This window comes from Rhipicephalus sanguineus, chromosome 1 (assembly GCF_013339695.2).
Source record: "Rhipicephalus sanguineus isolate Rsan-2018 chromosome 1, BIME_Rsan_1.4, whole genome shotgun sequence".
In the NCBI taxonomy this organism is placed as follows: Eukaryota; Metazoa; Arthropoda; class Arachnida; order Ixodida; family Ixodidae; genus Rhipicephalus; species Rhipicephalus sanguineus.
This window is the reverse complement of record NC_051176.1, coordinates 265703712-265722633: the sequence shown is the minus strand read 5'-3', so window position 1 is coordinate 265722633 and position 18922 is coordinate 265703712. Positions and strand designations below refer to the sequence as shown.

Sequence of the window (18922 nt, the reverse complement as noted above, 5' to 3'; positions counted from 1 at the left end):
GCAGCGTATGCGTCTGAAACTACAGAAATACCATATAACTTAAGTACACTAAAAAAAACCCCCTTCACTGCTGACGCACTATCACGTTTTCCAAATAAAACGGCTCGACAAAGAGTGCGCTCATTTTCATGTCAAAGCTATTGCATGCCTTCAAGTTTCAGACAGACGCCTGGATCAAGTCTCGCAGGAGATGGACCGTGATCCAAGCATGGTACAACTTCACCAGTATGCAAGCACAGAGTGGCCCTACGACAAAGGTGATGTCACTCCCGAACTATGCAGCTACTGGAGCTACCGCAATGAGCTGCACACTCAAGATGACCTCGTGTTACAGAGCAATCGCCTCATCATTCCTGCCAGACTGCACTACGAGTTACTTGATTATCTTCACGCTGCGCACACAGGAGCAGAAAAATGAAGGCACATGCTCGTGATTAATCTTCTGGCCAAGTATAAACAGTGATACTGAGGAAGCAGCCCTACATTGTCAAAACTGCAAAGGTACAAACCAAGAAATGCACGACTGCCGCTGCTAAGTCATGAGATTGCAACTCTACCTTGGGGGTCAGCAGGAACTGATATTTGCCATCATGACTGAGCTGAATACCTGGTTGTTGTCGATTTTTATTCCTTCCTTTGTGAAACGAGAACCGTAGAGGCACCTTCAGCACTGAATGACGTCTTTGCAACACATGGCTTCCCGAAGCGAATCTGCACTGACAACAGGCCACCACTCGGCAGTGAGTCCTTGAAAAGCTATGTTGGTAAGATTGGTCTACAACACGTCCGTTCTAGTCCACATTACCCTCGCTCGAATGGAATGGCGAAACAAGCAGTACAGGAAGCCAAAAAGCCACTTAAACGGCGCTGTTTCAGCACAACTGAATTTTTGCGCTGCTTTGCTTGAATGGACGAACTCTCCTCGTGACTCTTCTCTAAGATCCCCAGTGCAGAGGCTCATGGGTCGGCAGACAAGAACGCTCCTTCCGATGCCAACCAGCCAGCTACAGCCATAAACAGTGCCAAACCCGACTGTGCAATGACGTCTTAAAGACATCAGGTGTAAAACACCCCTACTACAACAGAGCCACACAGCCTGTTCTGGAGCCTTGCACTGGTTCGACCGCAACAATGTAAAACGCGCCCTCAGGGGTGTGGTCCCCTGTAACGGTTGTACAACCAGCTAAGACACCTTGAGCGTACATGGTTGCAACAGAGGATGGGCGACAGCTTCAGCATACATGAGAACACCTCAGGCCAACGCCGGCTCCTACTGTTTTGTCTGAAGACGACGTGACACCAACACCACTACCGCCTGCGCGAGCAGTAGGCACCTCCGTGCCATCTGAGCCTACATAACTCCGCCGAAACCAACGTATGCATCAACCACCATGAAAATTCCCAGCACCAGAGTTCTAAGCGTTTCTTTCACGTTAAAAAAAAAGGGGGGGGGGAGCTGTGACGTAGTGCGCAATCATGCACATGCGCTTAGCCGGCCAGGAGCGCCCCCCCCTTCTGTTGTGTATACTATAACCGCCCCTTCTTGAATAAACCTGCTATTTTGATGCACCATGCTCAGGCAGATCCACAATAAGATTACAATATATCTTTTTTCTGTCAAGTCTATTCATGCTTGTCCTGTTCACTCGTGTTTTTTACTGCGTCACTTTTGTGTGTGTCTTAGCAATGCACTACAAAATTCAACTATTACACCACTTATATTGCAGACTTGGTTTGAAATCCATGCAACATGTTTTTCGTAGATCTGAAAACGAGTTTAAGAAAAGGGAAAGCGAAAAAAAAGACACCACATGAGAGGCCATATGTTCAAGAACTCCAATGTCATAAAACACCCAAAGATCACAATCTTTTTGTGCTTTAGAAAAGCAAGGCAAGTCACTCAAGAAGTTGTGCACAGGAAAGGACACAAAAGACTAACAACCCTGGCGCGTTTTGATAAAGTAATATCTAAGGTACAACTTTGAAAGCTGCTTCTTCAAAAACGATTTTTCTTGCTTCCTGTTTCATTTGTTCAGCTAATTTCTTCATGACCGCAAGGTCCATTTCAGTTCCCTTTTTTGCTCTACATTCCTTGAAGTACAGTCTAGGACGTGACACTCTTGCTTTTCCAGTATGACTTTTTTGTAATTAGCTAATTGATGAGTGGCTCACAGCCTGGATTCCCGTTCCACAGTAACCTTATATTAAAGGGCCCTGCAACACTCTTTTTCAGCATGGTCAGAAAACACTGCCGATCGGTAGTCGAGGCTCTTGAGAACACGCAAGCCAAACATTATAGTGCAGCACGCGGCCAGGAATTTCCAATTAATTCTCAAGGTCAGCTAGAAATTGCTGCCTCTTCTTTCCACAAACAATGTCATATGTACCCGAATTCACGACCATTGGCCAATTTGAGCATCACGAGCTGCATAGTTATGGCGGCTGCCACGGGAGGCTACCACGTGCCCCCGCGCCCACTCGCGATCAGATTGAAGTTAAGGCGGTGTTTGAAGAAAAAAATATAAAAAGTGCTCAAGGTCATGACGCACACGTGACATAACTTCTTTCCCCTAATGCCAACCCTCCCTGCTTAGCTTCCAGCGCGCTCGTCGGGACGAGAGAGGAGAGAAAGCAATTACAGCATGCGACAATTCTCTAACTTCGCTCGTACTTGACGAATTCTAAAAATTTTTGCGGTGTCGATTCGCGAGGCAATAAACTCCTTTAATGAGGCCATTCGATGGTTACTTGGAAAAGTGTTGCAGGGCACCTTTAAGTGTAACCTCACATTAAAAGTAACCTCATATTAAATTATATTAAATCATAAAGAATTAAAGAAAAATTGCACTGCAAATAAAAAAATCTAGGATTGTTACACTCTCAATCATATATCTTAGAATGCAGAGTGCTTCGATTGATTTTCCTATCACATTTCTTAACTGATTAAGACTTGGAACAAAACCAAAAGGAGAAATGTATTGTACATAAAAAAATGTAGAGGTATATATTCATGATATTTCGAAAGTAGCATCAAAGAAACATTTCCAATAAGTGTGCTAATTTTCATCAATATCCCCGAAGAAATAAGAAAGTTGTTACCTAGTGCCATGTCCCCCCTTAACATTCCAGCTTCCATTTAATATGATACAAATACCCTAAAATCCTATATTCTATATACACGACAACCATACCATACCCTCAGATAAACATTCTCAGAAGCATGCAGAATGAAAGATTAAGAATGATAGCTCAGTATAGTATTGATAGTACTGATAGTAAGTAGTGAGACCGAGCAGCGGTCTCAGCACTACTGACAAGAAAAGCATGAGCACACATAACAATGAAAGAAAAATTGTACTTACGACTCATATTTACTTTGAAGTAGATCAAAAATAGCAGGCAGTATTGTCTGGCACATGTCTAAAGTCCATATTTGCCTGCAACCAAAGAGCATTAATCAATTCATAATCCATGTGCCAATGAAGAATTTTACGTGTAAATGAGCTGCAATGCCTTTCAACTCTCAGACATCTGCATACCACTGCACAGGAATTTTTTACTGCTGCAAAATGTTGCAAGTTTCTGCGCACTAAGCGTTTAAAACACAGCTATTTTCACCACCTCCTTTGAAATTCAGGTATTCATTTGTTAGGAGATTAGTGTAAATTACGAAAACATAAATCAAATAAGTTAGGTGCTGCACCCTGCCCAAGAACCTCTGGGCCCTATAGTAAAATATGTAAATAAATGAAAGAAGAGGGAATGGATCGAGGTGCCAGGGTCTTTGTTAGACGCAACCAAATGAAGCTAACAGATAATGAAGCCAAGGAAAGTCCAGTGTAATATGTAAATAAGGTCCACTTACGGCCTTAAAACTACAATATTGAGAATGTCAACTAGTGTGGACTGGTCGTTCATGTTTATTGCTGTTTCAAGTGCCACCTGTAACAGAAAAAAAAAAGGATGTCAATGAATGAAATTGTAATACACCAACTTGATGCAATGCAAAGTGAACACGGCAGCACCTGATTATCTACTAAACATACAAGTTATCTTATTCAGTTATTAACACATAAATGATCTACATGATCGAAACGTAAAGACTCGAAAACAAGTAAAAAAACATTTAAGCACTCATCTGACAGCTGCAAGTTGCATTTGTGACACTAATGCTTTTTGTTTCCATATTTCATCGCATAATATAGACGGTTTTACATAAGACATATCGGCGCCGCCACTTTGGGCTCTTAAATTAATGTTTTCTTATTTTTGTACAACACGATGTGAATTGATGAAGTCAGGAAACGTCGAATGCCCAAACCCAACAGTCTTCATGCGTGTACATCCACAGTAGCACTGTTCATTTAGTTGTTAACCCCTTGAGGGTTTTCGCCGTACATGTACGGCAGAAGCTTCCTGGTACCAAAGGGTTTTCGTCGTACATGTACGGCATAGCGTTTATTTTTAAAACGCGCGCCTTTTTCGATCATTTCTCTTGCTTGGAATGTGCTGCCACACTTCGGGGATACGTGCAATTTTTTTTAATGCGCCGATGTCTCTCCGTCTTTCTTATTATTTTTTTTTTTTTGCTTTCCAAAGCGGCGCGGCGGCGTTCAGTTGCGCATCGGAACGCGCGCACGCGGTGCGGCTGGTTTCGATTTCGTCCTTCGGGTGGTTTCCGCTTCTTGCGCCCACAAAAGCTGATGGCTGTTTGGTTTCTAATCTCTCAAAGGGTGACGGCTTGTTACTCTATCGTTTATTGCACCCCGAGGCGCGATTACATGTGTTTCCGTGCGGCGCTAAATTACACAAACGACGCCGCCGTGATTGCGTTTCCTGTTTTGGGGTCTCGCAAAAGCTAACTACGTCTTGTTGGCGATTAGGCGAAGGATTACTGGTGATTTTTCAGTCGTTTTGCTTTCCGGACGGGCGCACAACCATAGAGTTTTCTTCCGTGCGCTCACTGAAGCAGTTCGCTTACGCTATGGAAGCGCGCGCCGGTTGCTCTGCTGCCAGTGAGTCGAGCAGCGATTCTTCCGATGCGGACTATTCCCCAAGTGCCGAATCAGAATCTGATTAATTGGATTTCAGTTTGTCAGACGAGGATTTTTTGACGAGTTTAGACTCCGATGATGATCACGGAGAGACATCTGAAAAGCGTGCGCGGCGAGCCATGCTTCAATGACTATCACACGCTGAAAAGTTTTGTGTTAGAGCACGAACATTTTTAACCGGAAAAGTACTCTGGTGCGCTTATTTTTGTATGTCTGTGAGCTACGTTTAATACAATGCATAATTTTTATTTACAAAAAAACAGCTAAGCTTTTCTTTTCAGGGTTTTGCTTCATTTTACTACGAATAAAACCATGTGTATGTAACAACAAAAATGATTTTTTTGTCACTTTACGGTCACGAAAAAAATTTTAGACAATTTTTTTCTTAAATAAAATCGTCGGGAGAATTTATTTCAGCAATAAAAAAATTACACATTTTTGGACTGGATTTCGCGAAAAAATTCGACCCTCAAAGGGTTAAAGATAAAAAAACGGCAAGGTTAACCGCCCAATGTGGTGGCACTGAAATTCATCTGTAATATAGTCTATAGATGCAGTACATGTCAAAACTGCTCTTTAAAGTACAATATACCTGAACAACATTTTTTCAAGGTGAAGTGTGTTCTCATGTAAGACAGCTACAACCCGCTTAGAAACCCACTGCACACGAAAATTTCACTATAGTACCAGAAATGGCAAAAATTGAGATCTTCATGTGTTAGCCACACATATAATCCCACAATGGTTATGCTGGTTAACATTTTGTCACTGCACACTTTGGGTAAACTTATGCCAAGAATTTTGGGCAATAGTAACAAGATAGCTCATCCTGTGCAGGCAATAAAGATTGCATTGAAGGACAGGTGTGTGCATTTCAGTAACAGGCAACGAACTGAGGCAGTGCTGTTGCGCTGACACTGAAAGGTAGACTTGTGCAAATATCACTTTTATGGTTCAAAGCCAAGTTGAAACGAATGGTAAATAGTAGGGGTGTGCGAATATTCGAAATTTTGAATATTTTTCGAATAGCGTTTGCTATTCGATTCGATTCGAATTTTACTATTCGAACTTCCCAAAAACAAATACAGCCAACGCCCGATTGAAAGTGACCCCTTCAGATTTTCAATATGCTTCACCACATTACACTCTCGTATTGCGGCAAAGCTGCCTTTCAAGCTCCGTTACGGTCGAACTTTGCCAAAAGACGACGTCCGATTGCAAGTGGTCCCTAGATTTTCAGTATGCTTCACCTCATCACACCCCGGTATTGCGGCAAAGCTGCCTTTCAAGCTCCGTTACGGTCGAACTTTGCCAAGACACAGTCAATGTCCGATTGGAAGTCTAGATTTTCAATATGCTTCACCTCATCACAGCCCGGTATTGCGGCAAAGCTGCCTTTCAAGCTCCGCTACGGTCGCAAATGTATTAACTCAAGAAAACGCTGGTTCCAACATGGAGATGAAAGATGTGGCAGAGGTGGGGGCTCAATTAATGCTGTTTTGGACCTGAAATTTGGGCAGGAAGTCCGAAAAATCGGAAGCCAAAGCTTTTTAGCATCCAAAATTTCAGATGTTCTTATATATCGACGTCTACGAGGCAGATTTGGAACTCCGGACTTGAAGGGAGCACACCCTTGTCTGCCACATCGGTTGGGCTTCCACAGAAGTTGAAAGAGAAGGAGAGGCTGGGGAAATGGCATCTTTGCCTATCACGTGTAAAGTGTTGTTGGCAACACTTTGGTTGCACCAAATCGTGTACATAAATACAATTCGACCTCTACATTGCCTCATTCTTGATAACTATGAAACACCACCCCGCCAGTGCTTCATCAACCTAGCGAAAAGAAACACTTTCATGTTGCTATCTCATAAGAATATGCTTAGGAATCCTCTCTTACTTTTTTTCTGCAATTTTACTTCGAAGTATTCGAAAAATATTCGAGAAATATTCGCAAAATATTCGATTCGATTTGCACTCACACTTCAATATTCGAATTCGCTTCGCACCCAAAATTTTGCTATTCGTACAGCTCTACTAAATAGCATTGGATAATTTAATAATAATAATAATTGTTGGGGTTTAACGTCCCAAAACCATGATATGATCATGAGGGACGCCATAGTGGAGGGCTCCGGAAATTTCAACCACCTGTGGTCCTTTAACGTGCACCTAAATATAAGTACTCGGGCCTCAAGCAATTTCCCCTCCATTGAAAATGCGGCCGCCGCAGCCGGGATTCGATCCCACGACCTTCGGGTCAGCAGTCGAGCACCGTAACCACCATGGCGGGTATTGGATAATTTCGAAGCAAATCTGAACAGTACCAGGATTTGAATAGTGTAGGGTGCAAGTTACAAGTGGTAAAATATGTTATGTTTTAAAATTTGCCACACATTGCCCATATAGGACCGTATAACGCATTTCAATATTTTAAATAAAAAAGGTCACAGTTTCACCACAAGGGTGAAGCAGTGAATGTGATATCAACAAATTGGAATGCTATATGAAGTAAGGCTAGCAGCTAACTTCTTTAGCATCCACTCTGGCACAACTCAACAAAACAAGTGTGTACAGAAACGCGACCACTGCTAGCGAAGTGACCATTACGCTGTCTATTGCTACAACGCAAACAGCGGTGCACAGCACATAAAAAGGTATGAGCCATCTGCTGATCCCTGTCAAGAGAGGGTGTGCACGACCACGATTGGCCAAACAGAGCACGCAGCTCCTGCCGGAGCCACACATCCCCCAATCCTGGACCCACCCAATGGGCCTTTTGCACGACTTAGACCACTGGTGTTTTTGCTCTCCGCTTGAGCCACAAGCATCATGTGCCCTCGCAGACTTTCACTCCCACATAAAACATACAACGCGCATGGTGACGTTATCGCCCTTGGACTTCATAAAAAAACTCACGGTGACGGCAAAACGCACCTTGAGTGTACCTTGAGGGTCCACATTATTGCTATCGCAATAAAAGTTAATTGGGGTGCAGGTAATGCACACCTAACCACGAAGTGTGTCTGCGTGGCAGTGCAGGTTTCCCTGAACAGGCGGTTCCATGTCAAAGCGGCCCGAAACTGCAGTGAAACCCCCTTTTCAAGAGGATTACATTCGGTAAAATACATCTATTCGTTATGGTGACCACCCATCCCGCGACTCGCAGGACTGTCCCGCATTGAGGGCTATTGTGCTGCGTCCTGCAAGAGAGATGAAAATGTTCAAAAATGTCCCACGTTTCACACTTTATTATTATTGTTCTTCAGTGCCTTGAGTTTGTGGGCAACGAGCGCGCCCTCCCCTTTGGCGCCTCGTTTCCCAGCTAGCGCGTGTGCTAGCCCCGCGTGGCTCGAGCGCTGGGAACCGCCGGGAACCACCGTTAATCTGTGATATGGCTACCGTGGCTACGCTGACAGGCCTTTTTGCCTGGTGCGAGCCATGTGTCGGTCTTCCCCGCACAGCACCACGTGTCCGGACATGTCTGAACACTGCTCGCGGCTTACTGCGCTAGCCTACGTCACTGCGCTGCACCTGTCTTCATTGGCTGCCAGTGACAACCCCCTTCCCCCATGAGCTCGTTTCTGTCTGGCGCGGGCTTGCTCGCGTCAGATGCTCTCAGGCCTGCACGAGAGGTTGACACGCTGCTTTGGCAGGCGGCTTCTTGTCCGTGTGCTCAACTGCTGCCCCTTGTGTGATAGTCGTAGCGCCGCTGGCAAGCGTACTCGATCGGTCTTGTGGAGTTACCCTGACGGCCCGCAAACCCGTGATTGTTGCACTGTGCTGCATCTTGGGTCAATAAACCCTGTTTGTTGACATCCTGCCTCGAGTGCCTTTTCTGTGTCATGCCGGAGAGTCGACGAACCCGGCCGTAGCGTCTTTGTTCGCTGCGGCAGTGGAGAACGTTGCGTCTCTTCCCGGTCGCCTCGTAGGGTAAGCTTTGTGCAAAACCTATCTCCACAAGTTCAGCTGCATCTGGCCACCATGTTTGAAGATGTGTTGGCTGAAAGCACTTTAAGCTTCTCAAAAAAAGCCAACTAGCTGCATGGTTCATGGCAGCGATGAATGCTTTCGGCACCAGCTGCACATGCAGTCCTGATATTCCCCCCCCCCCCCTCGATTTCGGCGGCGGGCCCCCAGACTGGTTGCGTCTTGCCGCCAGATGGCAATGGCCAACCACTGGTATGACAACTGGTACTGTGCGGAAAATAAGACACTGCTGTTATGTAGGCGACTATTTTTTTAAGGTGCTGAATTTTTATGTTGATATTAATAACTTTGTTTCGTGTGGGAGCATATTACAATAATGTATAAAATAGTTTTGTTTACACAGAGATATGCATTTGAACTTCAACTTGTATTAGTTACTCTGTTTCCTGTTCCAGAGATGACAAAATATCCCAAGGGAAAATCTGTCACCATAAGTTAAAAAATTAACTGTTTTAAATTTCTCATGCTGTGTCAATCTCCCTTCCAGTTGTAACAAGCAATGCACCCGACATCAGTGCATTCCAGGATAGTGTAAACTTTAAGAGTTTTGCAGCAGGCCTCAGCTCTGAAAATCTACTTCTAGTGTGCATCACGTTAAGCGTTTTCCCACCCTTAACAAGTACAGTCGTCACAAGCGTCACGAGGGTGCATATTTGGAAATTTTAAGAGCTATAGAACAATTTAAGCAATTTCCTGCGATACAAAAAGGGTTAAGTAACCATGAAAATTTCTTTATGCATTCCAGCACTACAAACAACTTCTCAGTACAATTACCTTTGGATCCTTGCTCCACTGGGCCAGAACAATTTTTATATTCCTCAGACGGTGGTGTAGCACTGCCAGGAGAGTCTTGTGCTGCTCAGCAATGGTGCGTAACGCTTCACCCTCCGACATCTCAGGTATACCAGCACTGCCTAGGTGTAAACTTGCTTGCAAATGCGGCTGAAATAGATAGAGAGCAAAGAGTTTATAGCAGCCTCTTGTACATCATTACCCACAGGAAATATGTGAAGATAACATGTACACGTATCATAATATTCACATGCTTTCTTGTATATTGCCAGCGGGGCATAATGGGAAGCATAATGATCCTTGCAACAAATGAACATTTTAGCTGAAAACAACACATATCTGTATTTTCTCACATAAAACCCACACAATAAATTTTAAAAAGTTGGAGCTAAAGGCAAAATGAAAAACGCAAATTCCGGTCTGCAAAGATGGCTTCATGGCAGTGCTTTCGAGCTATGCAAGGAAGCTAGTTTCGCAAGCTACACGGAGATCATTTTTAGAAAATTTCACCAAATCGAAGAGGGTGCAGGTTACATGCGAGAAAATATCTAACTCAAACCACACAACAACCGAAGTCAGTGCAATAGTGGGTTGTTAAATGCCAAATCAATGTTCTCTTCTCGGTGTCTGCTCTATAATCTATAGGTACCTGTATCTGAATATAATCAGAAGGTATAACGTATACTCTCATAATTTGCGCACTTTTTTTCCCCCTAATTTAGAGCTTGAAGAAGGGCGTGCACAAATTACGTGAAAATATCGCAAACACATCTTCAGTAATGTCACCTAAGGTCACAGAATTACACAGAATCATAGAATTGCATAATTTTTCGATCCTATCGAGTATAAGTGGAGTTATTGCACGAAATGCACGCTCACTGTCTTTTTTCATTGCCACAAGAGTGCTGGAAGCGACACAGGAGAAGATGGCAACGGGGGTGATATGTGGTCTACAAGTGGATCTGCCATGTGTATGGATTGAGCATTTCTTCATCTCTTTTTCTTTGACAGCATCAGCCACTACCATAGGTCGGCAAAAAATGTGAAGCTCACTCAGACTCACTAATTTTTTTCAACCGGACTCACTCAGACTCAAACTCACCTAAATATTAACCACTCGGACTCACTCAGGCTCCCAGCTTGATCCAAGTCTGATTAAGTCTGAGTGAGTCTACTCACGAGTCTCTTAGCGCATAATTAGCTTCTTCGATCAGGATGTCAAAGCATTTACAACGCCAATGTCTCGCATAATCAATGCTCTACGATATGCATTTTCATCTTGTACCTTTGCATACGAGTTATCAGTAATTGCAATCCAGTAAGGACATTTTTATTGAAAGATATGACTCAAATGAGATATTTTTATTAAGAACTTCCTTTGAAAAATTTTGCTTTGCGGGGGAGGAGGTGGGGGGTGGAGGTTCAAGGCACGCTTCTGATCAATAGATACTGAGCTAGCGTATCAGCGCTAGTGCGTTGAGGTATCTGACTAGCAGTGAGTATCAACGTGAGCCGTCATAAAGCTGACAGTAACGCTGACACGCCTGCCACACTCGCGCTCTGGCAGCTCAAGGTCATTGCGACACGATGAATGACTTTGAGAGACATAGCATAGTGGCGGTTTCGCTATAAAATTCGCTTGACAAGGTTCAGACACCCTCTACAAAAAAAAAAGCAGTGGCTGTAGACAATAAACAAACTTGTGCATAAGCTAATTGTTCAGTAATAACGTAACACCTTTCAAAAAGTATTAAGAACAATAATGCAGCATAAGTATAAAGAAACAGTGAGAGCGCATATGGTAAATTTACATCTACAGTGTTACCTGCGATTAATAAAGGAACACATTGTGACTGGGTTTAGTTACTAACACTGGGAGGGCAGAGCCTCACTGATCAATCCATGAAGTTATAAGAAGTGTAACTAAGTAATCTGCAGGAAGTTAACATCAGAAGCAACTAGTTTACTTATTACAATAGGTAATTGATAGTTATCTCTCTAAAAGGCCACAGTTAGTCCTTGTAAGAGGTCCTACTAGCATCCAGTGTGGTTTACGGTGACGAGGATGTGATTCCTACAGACACATAGATGCAAACATAGATAATGAGTGCAAACGTCTATTTTGCTCTATTTTATAACACCTTAATAACCTGCAAGGATGCGCAACTTTAAAATATTTATGATTTCAAATCTAGTGTATGGATAGACAGATGTGTGCCTGCTTGCAAGGTTATAGACTATGTAAGACCTTTTTTCTAAATAAGTTAACATAAAATTTAATTTAATTTCATTTTATTTTGGCATAGCAAATTAGTAGCTGGTATTACCACTGATTAAGGTTATGTAATAATTAGGGCTGTGCGAATATTCGAAATTTCGAATATTTTTCGAATAGTGTTTGCTATTCGATTCGATTCGCACTGGAATTTTACTATACGAACTATTCGAACTTCCCAAAAACAAATACAGTCAACGTCAAATTGAAAGTGACCCCTTCAGATTTTCAATATGCTTTACCTCATTACACTCTAGTATTGCGGCAAAGTTGGCTTTCAAGCGCCGTTACGGTCGAACTTTGTCAAGAGACAGTCAACGTCCGATTAGAAGTGGTCCTTAGATTTGCAATGTTTCACCTCGTCACACCCCGGTATTGCGGCAAAGCTGCCTTTCAAGCTCCGTTACGGTCGAATTTTGCCAAAAGACAGTCAACGTCCGATTCGAAGTGGTCCCTAGATTTTCAATATGCTTCACCTCATCACACCCCCGTATTGCGGCAAAGCTGCCTTTCAAGCTCCGCTACGGTCGCAAATGTATTAACTCAAGAAAACCTTGGTTCCAACATGGAGATGAAAAGATGTGGAAGGGTTGGGGGCTCAATTAATGCTGTTTTGGCCCTAAAATTTGGGCAGGAAGTCCGAAAAAATCGGACGCCGAAGCTTCTTAGCATCCAAAATTTCAGATGTTCTTATATATCAACGTCTACGAGGCAGATTTGGAACTCCGGACTTGACGGGAGCACACCCTTGTATGCCACATCAGTTGGGCTTCCACAGAAGTTGAAAGAGGAGGAGAGGCTGGGGAAATGGCATCTTTGCCTATCACGTGTAAAGTGTTGTTGGCAACACTTTGGTTGTACCATATCATGTACATATATATAGAATACGGCCTCTACATTGCCTCATTCTTCATAAGACAACTATGAAACACCACCCCGCCAGTGCTTCATCAACCTAGCGAAAAGAAACACTTTCATGTTGCTATCTCATAATGATATGCTTAGGAATTCTCTCTAACTTTTTTTTATGCAATTTAGCTTCGAAGTATTCGAAAAATATTCTATTCGCACTCACACTTCAATATTCGAATTCGCTTCGCACCCAAAATTTTGCTATTCGCACAGCTCTAGTAATAATGCTCGACACTCTGTTTGCCTTTACAAAAAATGTTTTTTTACAGCACTTATTACACACTTAAAGTGCACTAGCATACTTAATTATTGGTCCTAATGCAGCATTATCAGAGCAAGTAATTTGACATTCGAAAAGTGGCATACAAATATTTATGCACCACATTGCCTCATTAAGCACAACAATTTAAAAAGCCTGCACCACCTATTCTTTTGTCAGCACATTTCTTTCATTGCATTCTTCCCTAAAGCTCAGGTATGCACACAGATGGTGTGAGCAGTACTCTAACGATGTGCAATAATCTAAAGAAGAAAGATATCAATGCCTTTATTTTTGCCAAGGCTAGCAACTGCTCACCGGAAGAAACTCGTCAAGATCCAGGCCTGCTGGAGTGTCCCTCTGTGAAGGTACATAATCCACTGACTGTTTCTGTTCAGGGTGAACAACGGCTTTCTGAGGTGGTGCCAGGGCTTCCTTGCTGTCGGGCAGCACACTCATGACAGGGCGCACTATTGATACTGTCGAACTGCTTTCCACTACCTGCAAGAGCAAATGAGTTTTACAACATGTTGACAAGTAGAAATTGACAAATCAGGGTAGTGAGAAGAAGCGCTATGCTCATCTTCCACTGAACAACATAAACTTGAAATGCAGTACCCACATCTCTGGACAAAACTCGTTTTTGCCAGTTCTGTTTATCAGGCTATGGCATTCTACACATGACAAACATAGCAAGACTTAGGTTTGTTACATGGCTGAGAAGAGCCACTGCTGCAGGCTGGAGAACTGACACAGTATCCAGCAACAAGGAAGAAGCCTAAGGCATAAACAATTTATCATTGAATTCTGCAGTAATGGAAGAGACCCCCACAGTGGCAAAGAAAGAACAAGAGACAGAAAAAAAAAGATAGTTAAAGGGAGACAAAAGAGAGCTAGTTTGAGACATCTGGCACCTTCTGACAGTTTCCGTTAAACTTTCCAACCTTGTTTTATAACACCTGAAAACTGCAAACCTCCACTAAAATAATCATGCAGACTAGTAAGCACGATTTAGATGACTAATGACTTTAAATAGTTGTGCGAAAAAATGTTTCGATACAAACCTGTTCACAGCAAACATGTTTTAAATGTACATATCATGATCCGACATCATTTTTTAGTATGCTTACCTTTCCGTTTATGTATGCGCGTGTAACAGTGTATATATGTATGTCTTATGTTTACCAGTATTCTATGTCCTTACTTAGTTTTTTTTACTACTTTAAATATCCTCTGTTCATTAAGTACCCTATGTTGCCTATAAATGTACGTGTACGCTGCCTTGTGTATGGGCCCCCAGGCACCTTCAAGCTGCATTTCGCCGCTTTTCGCCTGGGGTGACCCCCAACTTTACGTTGGAAATAAATTTTCTTGATTCTTGATTCTTGATTCTAATCAGATATGTACTACATTGATATAACGCGTTTGTAACTACTTTGCCCACACCTAAATTTAGTTTAAAAATGGCATTATATTAATTTCAGCTTATTTCCCTATGAATATACCACCCTCATGAGTAAGAGCAAGCAATACCTTCTGCTACTAAGGGTTTTATGTGCTTCAAGTTACCTACACAGTGAAATAACTCTTGTTTCTATCAAGAATTTCCATTTATACTTCTCACAATGATTTCGATCAAGTGCCTTCAGATTGAATTATACACTTCACATGATGCAGTTTGTTTCCATTACAGCCAAGAACACTTCACAATGTTGCTGAACTGTTACCCAAGATTCCTAACAAACATGTTATGAAGCATTTAAATAACAGTGGCTCTTGGTAAGAACATGATTTAGCACAACACAGCAGTCTTGAATAAAACAGAAAGGTGTTTGATAAGCAGCTTACTTGTGATGACGATGTGCGCACCATGGCAGTGGCCTTCTCAATAGGCTTCCCTAAGCTGGTTGCAACGACAGAGATTGGTCCCGTGGGCATGGCAGCGCGAGTGGTTACTTTGCTTGGGAGAACACTTGCTGGCACAGGTATGTTGCTGGGCACTACTCCGACAGAGCTGTAGCTGCATAAATTTAAGAAAACACACCTTGGTGGCAAGCACTAGGTTAAAAAAAATTTGAAAAAGTTCATCACATGCAAGTTATGAGGCTGGTCCATAAAAGAAGTGCCTGAAGAACCTGAAGCCTGAATGTTGCTCCTGCTAACACAAGAGAACAACAGCAGCAGCTTGTCTACAGCTCTTTTATAGCCCCTACCACAGCTATTATGTCAAACTACTGACGCAACATATTGTAACTTATTTTTATATTGTAAAAAAGTATTACTCTTTTTCAGGCAATGACAGCAATGACTTGTAAATATTGCCACAGGCATAAAAAAGCATACCTGCCTAAAGAAAACTGGTCCATATTTTTATTTATGGTTTCTCAAGGTCGCAGGAACTTCATAGACAGTTCTGCATGATTGCCGGTAAAGTTCTTAGAAGTCAGCAATCATACTGGTACTCATTTTTTATTATACGGGGCGGGTACACAAATGTGTAATTAAGGGATGAAATGTGCCGTGTCCTGCAACAGCGAGAAGCCCTTTCCCAAACAAACTTAGCATGCTTTTCCGCATGACACCAATGTGCTGCAGTGAGAATGACTTAATGGAACCACTCGCAATGGACCAAGGCCAGAAAATTTAAGAACTGTTGTCCTCAATTATTTTCTTTTCACAGTGGGGTTAGAGCTGTTTTTTAGGAGATCTATGGCGATGCCCATACAATTGGGAGGACTGCTCAAAATTTAGGAATCTCCCGGGCAAATCAGAAGAGTTGGCGAAGGAACATTGTCAAGTTCTTTTATCGTTGCAGCAAAAGCAAAGCATCCAGAAAACAATGCCCCAATAGCGAACGATTCCCATATAAAACTAACAACACCTCTTGGCTGGCATTCCTATCATCTTACACCATGCCCTAGTTACAGCTAAATGAGCTATGAAAACACCTGCAATGTGGAGATATAATTGCATGACCGAAGTGCAACTATTTCAGGGAACACATTCTTGCAAAAATCCACATTGTTCATGTGCACCACTGCTTACCCTGGTATGGCTGCCATTATACTGGGTGTTGGCGGCTCTGGTGCAAGCAGGGCCCCTGAGCCCACCAATGAGCCTCTGGGTCGTATCGTGAAGGTTGTGCCCATAGCTGAGTAGCTGGTAGTGACACTTAGCTGCCGTGTCTCCTTCACCGTGGCTCCAGGTCGTTCCGTGAGAACACACGGATTGGAGGCACCACTTAATCGCACCACCTTGCTGCTCTGTGGCTCCAGGGCTGGCTTGAACGAGTCTGAAGAATGCGGCAAACACCACCTCGTTTTTTTAACAACACCTTACAAACTTGCCCGCTAGAGACATATTACATTCCCAGGTATTCGACGTATACGAAGGTATCATATACCTACAAGTCTCTGCACTCAAATCACAAAGTAGAGCCCATTAATTAAATTACTAAATTTGATAGTAGCTACCCTTGTTGCATAAGAAAACAAAACAACTCTAAATAAAAAAAAATCAAATGTAGACACAAATGACAAGAACTGATCCGAATCATACGTTGATCTGTATAATCTGCCAAGATCAAACTACGAATAAAAAACAAGGCAGAAATAACACTACGATGCCATACATGCAACAGCAAGCGTGAAATTTATCTCGGACACAAGGCCTTAGACGAATGACATGCTTCAAAAGCAGATGTGATGCCTGGTCCACTGCAGCGCAGTTGTTCTCAAACATTTAGCCATAACAGAACCTTTTACATGTTTAGAAGTTAATTAGATCTGCCCTCAAGGACAACTAAATTTTTTAAAGGAAAAGTGTACACAGGAAGTCAAACATCATGTTGGAGACTGCACAACTATAGGAGTTTTATATTGCAATATAACTTTATATGTGACTGAAGTTCAGGGGAAGATGGAAGCGTGAAGAGATGAAAAATTCGACAACACGGGGTCGTTACTGGAGCCGATGTTTTGACGAGGACATGTCTTCTTCAAGGCAGCAACTTGAAGAGAAGTCCGCTTGTCGAAACGTCGGCTCCAGGGACACCCCGTGTTCACAAATTTTTTATATCTCCATATGTGACTGACATTGTATGATCGATGTTAGGGTGGGTTGCAGGATGTAGACAAGACTGTTCTAATCATATTCTATTGAAGGCAGACAGTCAAATAGGGTTCAACATCCAGAACCATGTTTCTTTATCTAAACTCAAAACTGATCGGAATTGATGTTCCTACAGTGCTTTTCATGGAACCTTTTTGAGCTTATAACTGTGCTGCACACATAGCACTGCATTTGCAAACTGCCTGTATTACGTAAGCAGATGCCACTATGACAAATAGAAAACTACAGCAGCTTACCAAATGAGATGTACATACAGTTGAAACAGCAAAACATCTAATTATTGCTGTCAGACACGCATAATTTGTTGAAGATACATTTACTGTTATGCAGATCTACCAGAGTCTTGTTTAACTAATAAAGAACTGGCATTAATGTAACACAGCTGTTCTATCACACAGACCTTGATCTTCAAGAGTATTGACATACTGCAAAGGATAAGAATGCTATAATAATTTTAACTGAACTTTTCAAGTTTTTTGCCTGTAGAGTACAAGCTGTAACTGAAGAAAGTGTACTATTAATGAAGCATGAAGCAAGATTTTAGTCAGGATGGCAGAAAAGCACATCGAAGGCTTTTTTATTGTTGAGTTAGTTTTGGACAATAATTACACAACCAGCTTCAAACATTTACAGAAACGTCAGAACTATGAATCGGTCTGCTTAACTGTTAATTACGCAATCATGGATTTCAGCTCTTCGTTTAGGTTCGGTGCTGGCTTCATCTGTTCACACACAATCCAGATTTTATGATATTATTCAAAGAAGACAGGAGAGGCACATTGCTGTCTTTGTCCATTAGCAAGTTTTACAACAGTTTTCTTTTTCTGCATCCAATAATCTGCTGATAAAGTGACAAAATGGCTTTCTTGCTAAGTGATATTCAAGTAATTTGTTTTATTATGAACTTGTGACATCCGTGAAAATGCCCAGCAGTTTTTTTTCTCCCTGGTCACAAAGTGACTGAACATTCAGCCACCTGGCAAGCCACTGCAGGTTTTTGGCCATGTTCACTCTTTCAAAGAAAATACACTAAGGTGCTCATACAAATCCTTTACTCATCACCAACATTAACGATTGTTTACTTTCACGGGGCAACACCTTTTTCATACAAACACAGATTAACTTTTTGCACCCCCCTGCCCCCTCCCTCTAACGCCAATAAAAGACGTTACCTGATTTGAGACACACATCCCAATTACCTTCAAAACCAGTTTTCATTAAACTCTGCCTTTTAAGATAACCATATTTATTCCAAAAAGTGTAAACCTGAACTAATGCAGTCCCTCGGCCTCTGTACTGCACATACACACTTATCACCCTGTTAATATACGTTTTTGTAGCTGTTGTGAAATGAACTCAATCTTGCCAGTTATTATTATTATTATTATTATTATTATTATTATTATTATTATTATTATTATTATTATTATTATTATTATTGATTTCATATAGGTACAGAATTTTCATTTGATCAGTTATGCTTGCACCATAAGAGTTATCCTTATCATTTCC

General features: G+C 42.1%; 1 protein-coding gene across 3 annotated transcripts in view; it reads right to left on the bottom strand.

Annotated features, from left to right (window-relative positions):
• The window catches only part of LOC119378893 (katanin p80 WD40 repeat-containing subunit B1), a 198405-nt gene that overhangs the window by 37441 nt on the left and 142042 nt on the right, over nucleotides 1–18922 (bottom strand). For all 3 annotated transcript variants that reach the window (XM_037647953.2, XM_037647954.2, XM_037647955.2), the window contains 6 exons: nucleotides 16325–16571; nucleotides 15128–15299; nucleotides 13598–13780; nucleotides 9816–9983; nucleotides 3866–3942; nucleotides 3363–3437 (listed from right to left, as the gene is read on the bottom strand). In XM_037647953.2, the coding sequence (XP_037503881.1) occupies nucleotides 3363–3437; nucleotides 3866–3942; nucleotides 9816–9983; nucleotides 13598–13780; nucleotides 15128–15299; nucleotides 16325–16571 (922 nt within the window). The remainder of the gene's footprint in view (nucleotides 1–3362; nucleotides 3438–3865; nucleotides 3943–9815; nucleotides 9984–13597; nucleotides 13781–15127; nucleotides 15300–16324; nucleotides 16572–18922) is intronic.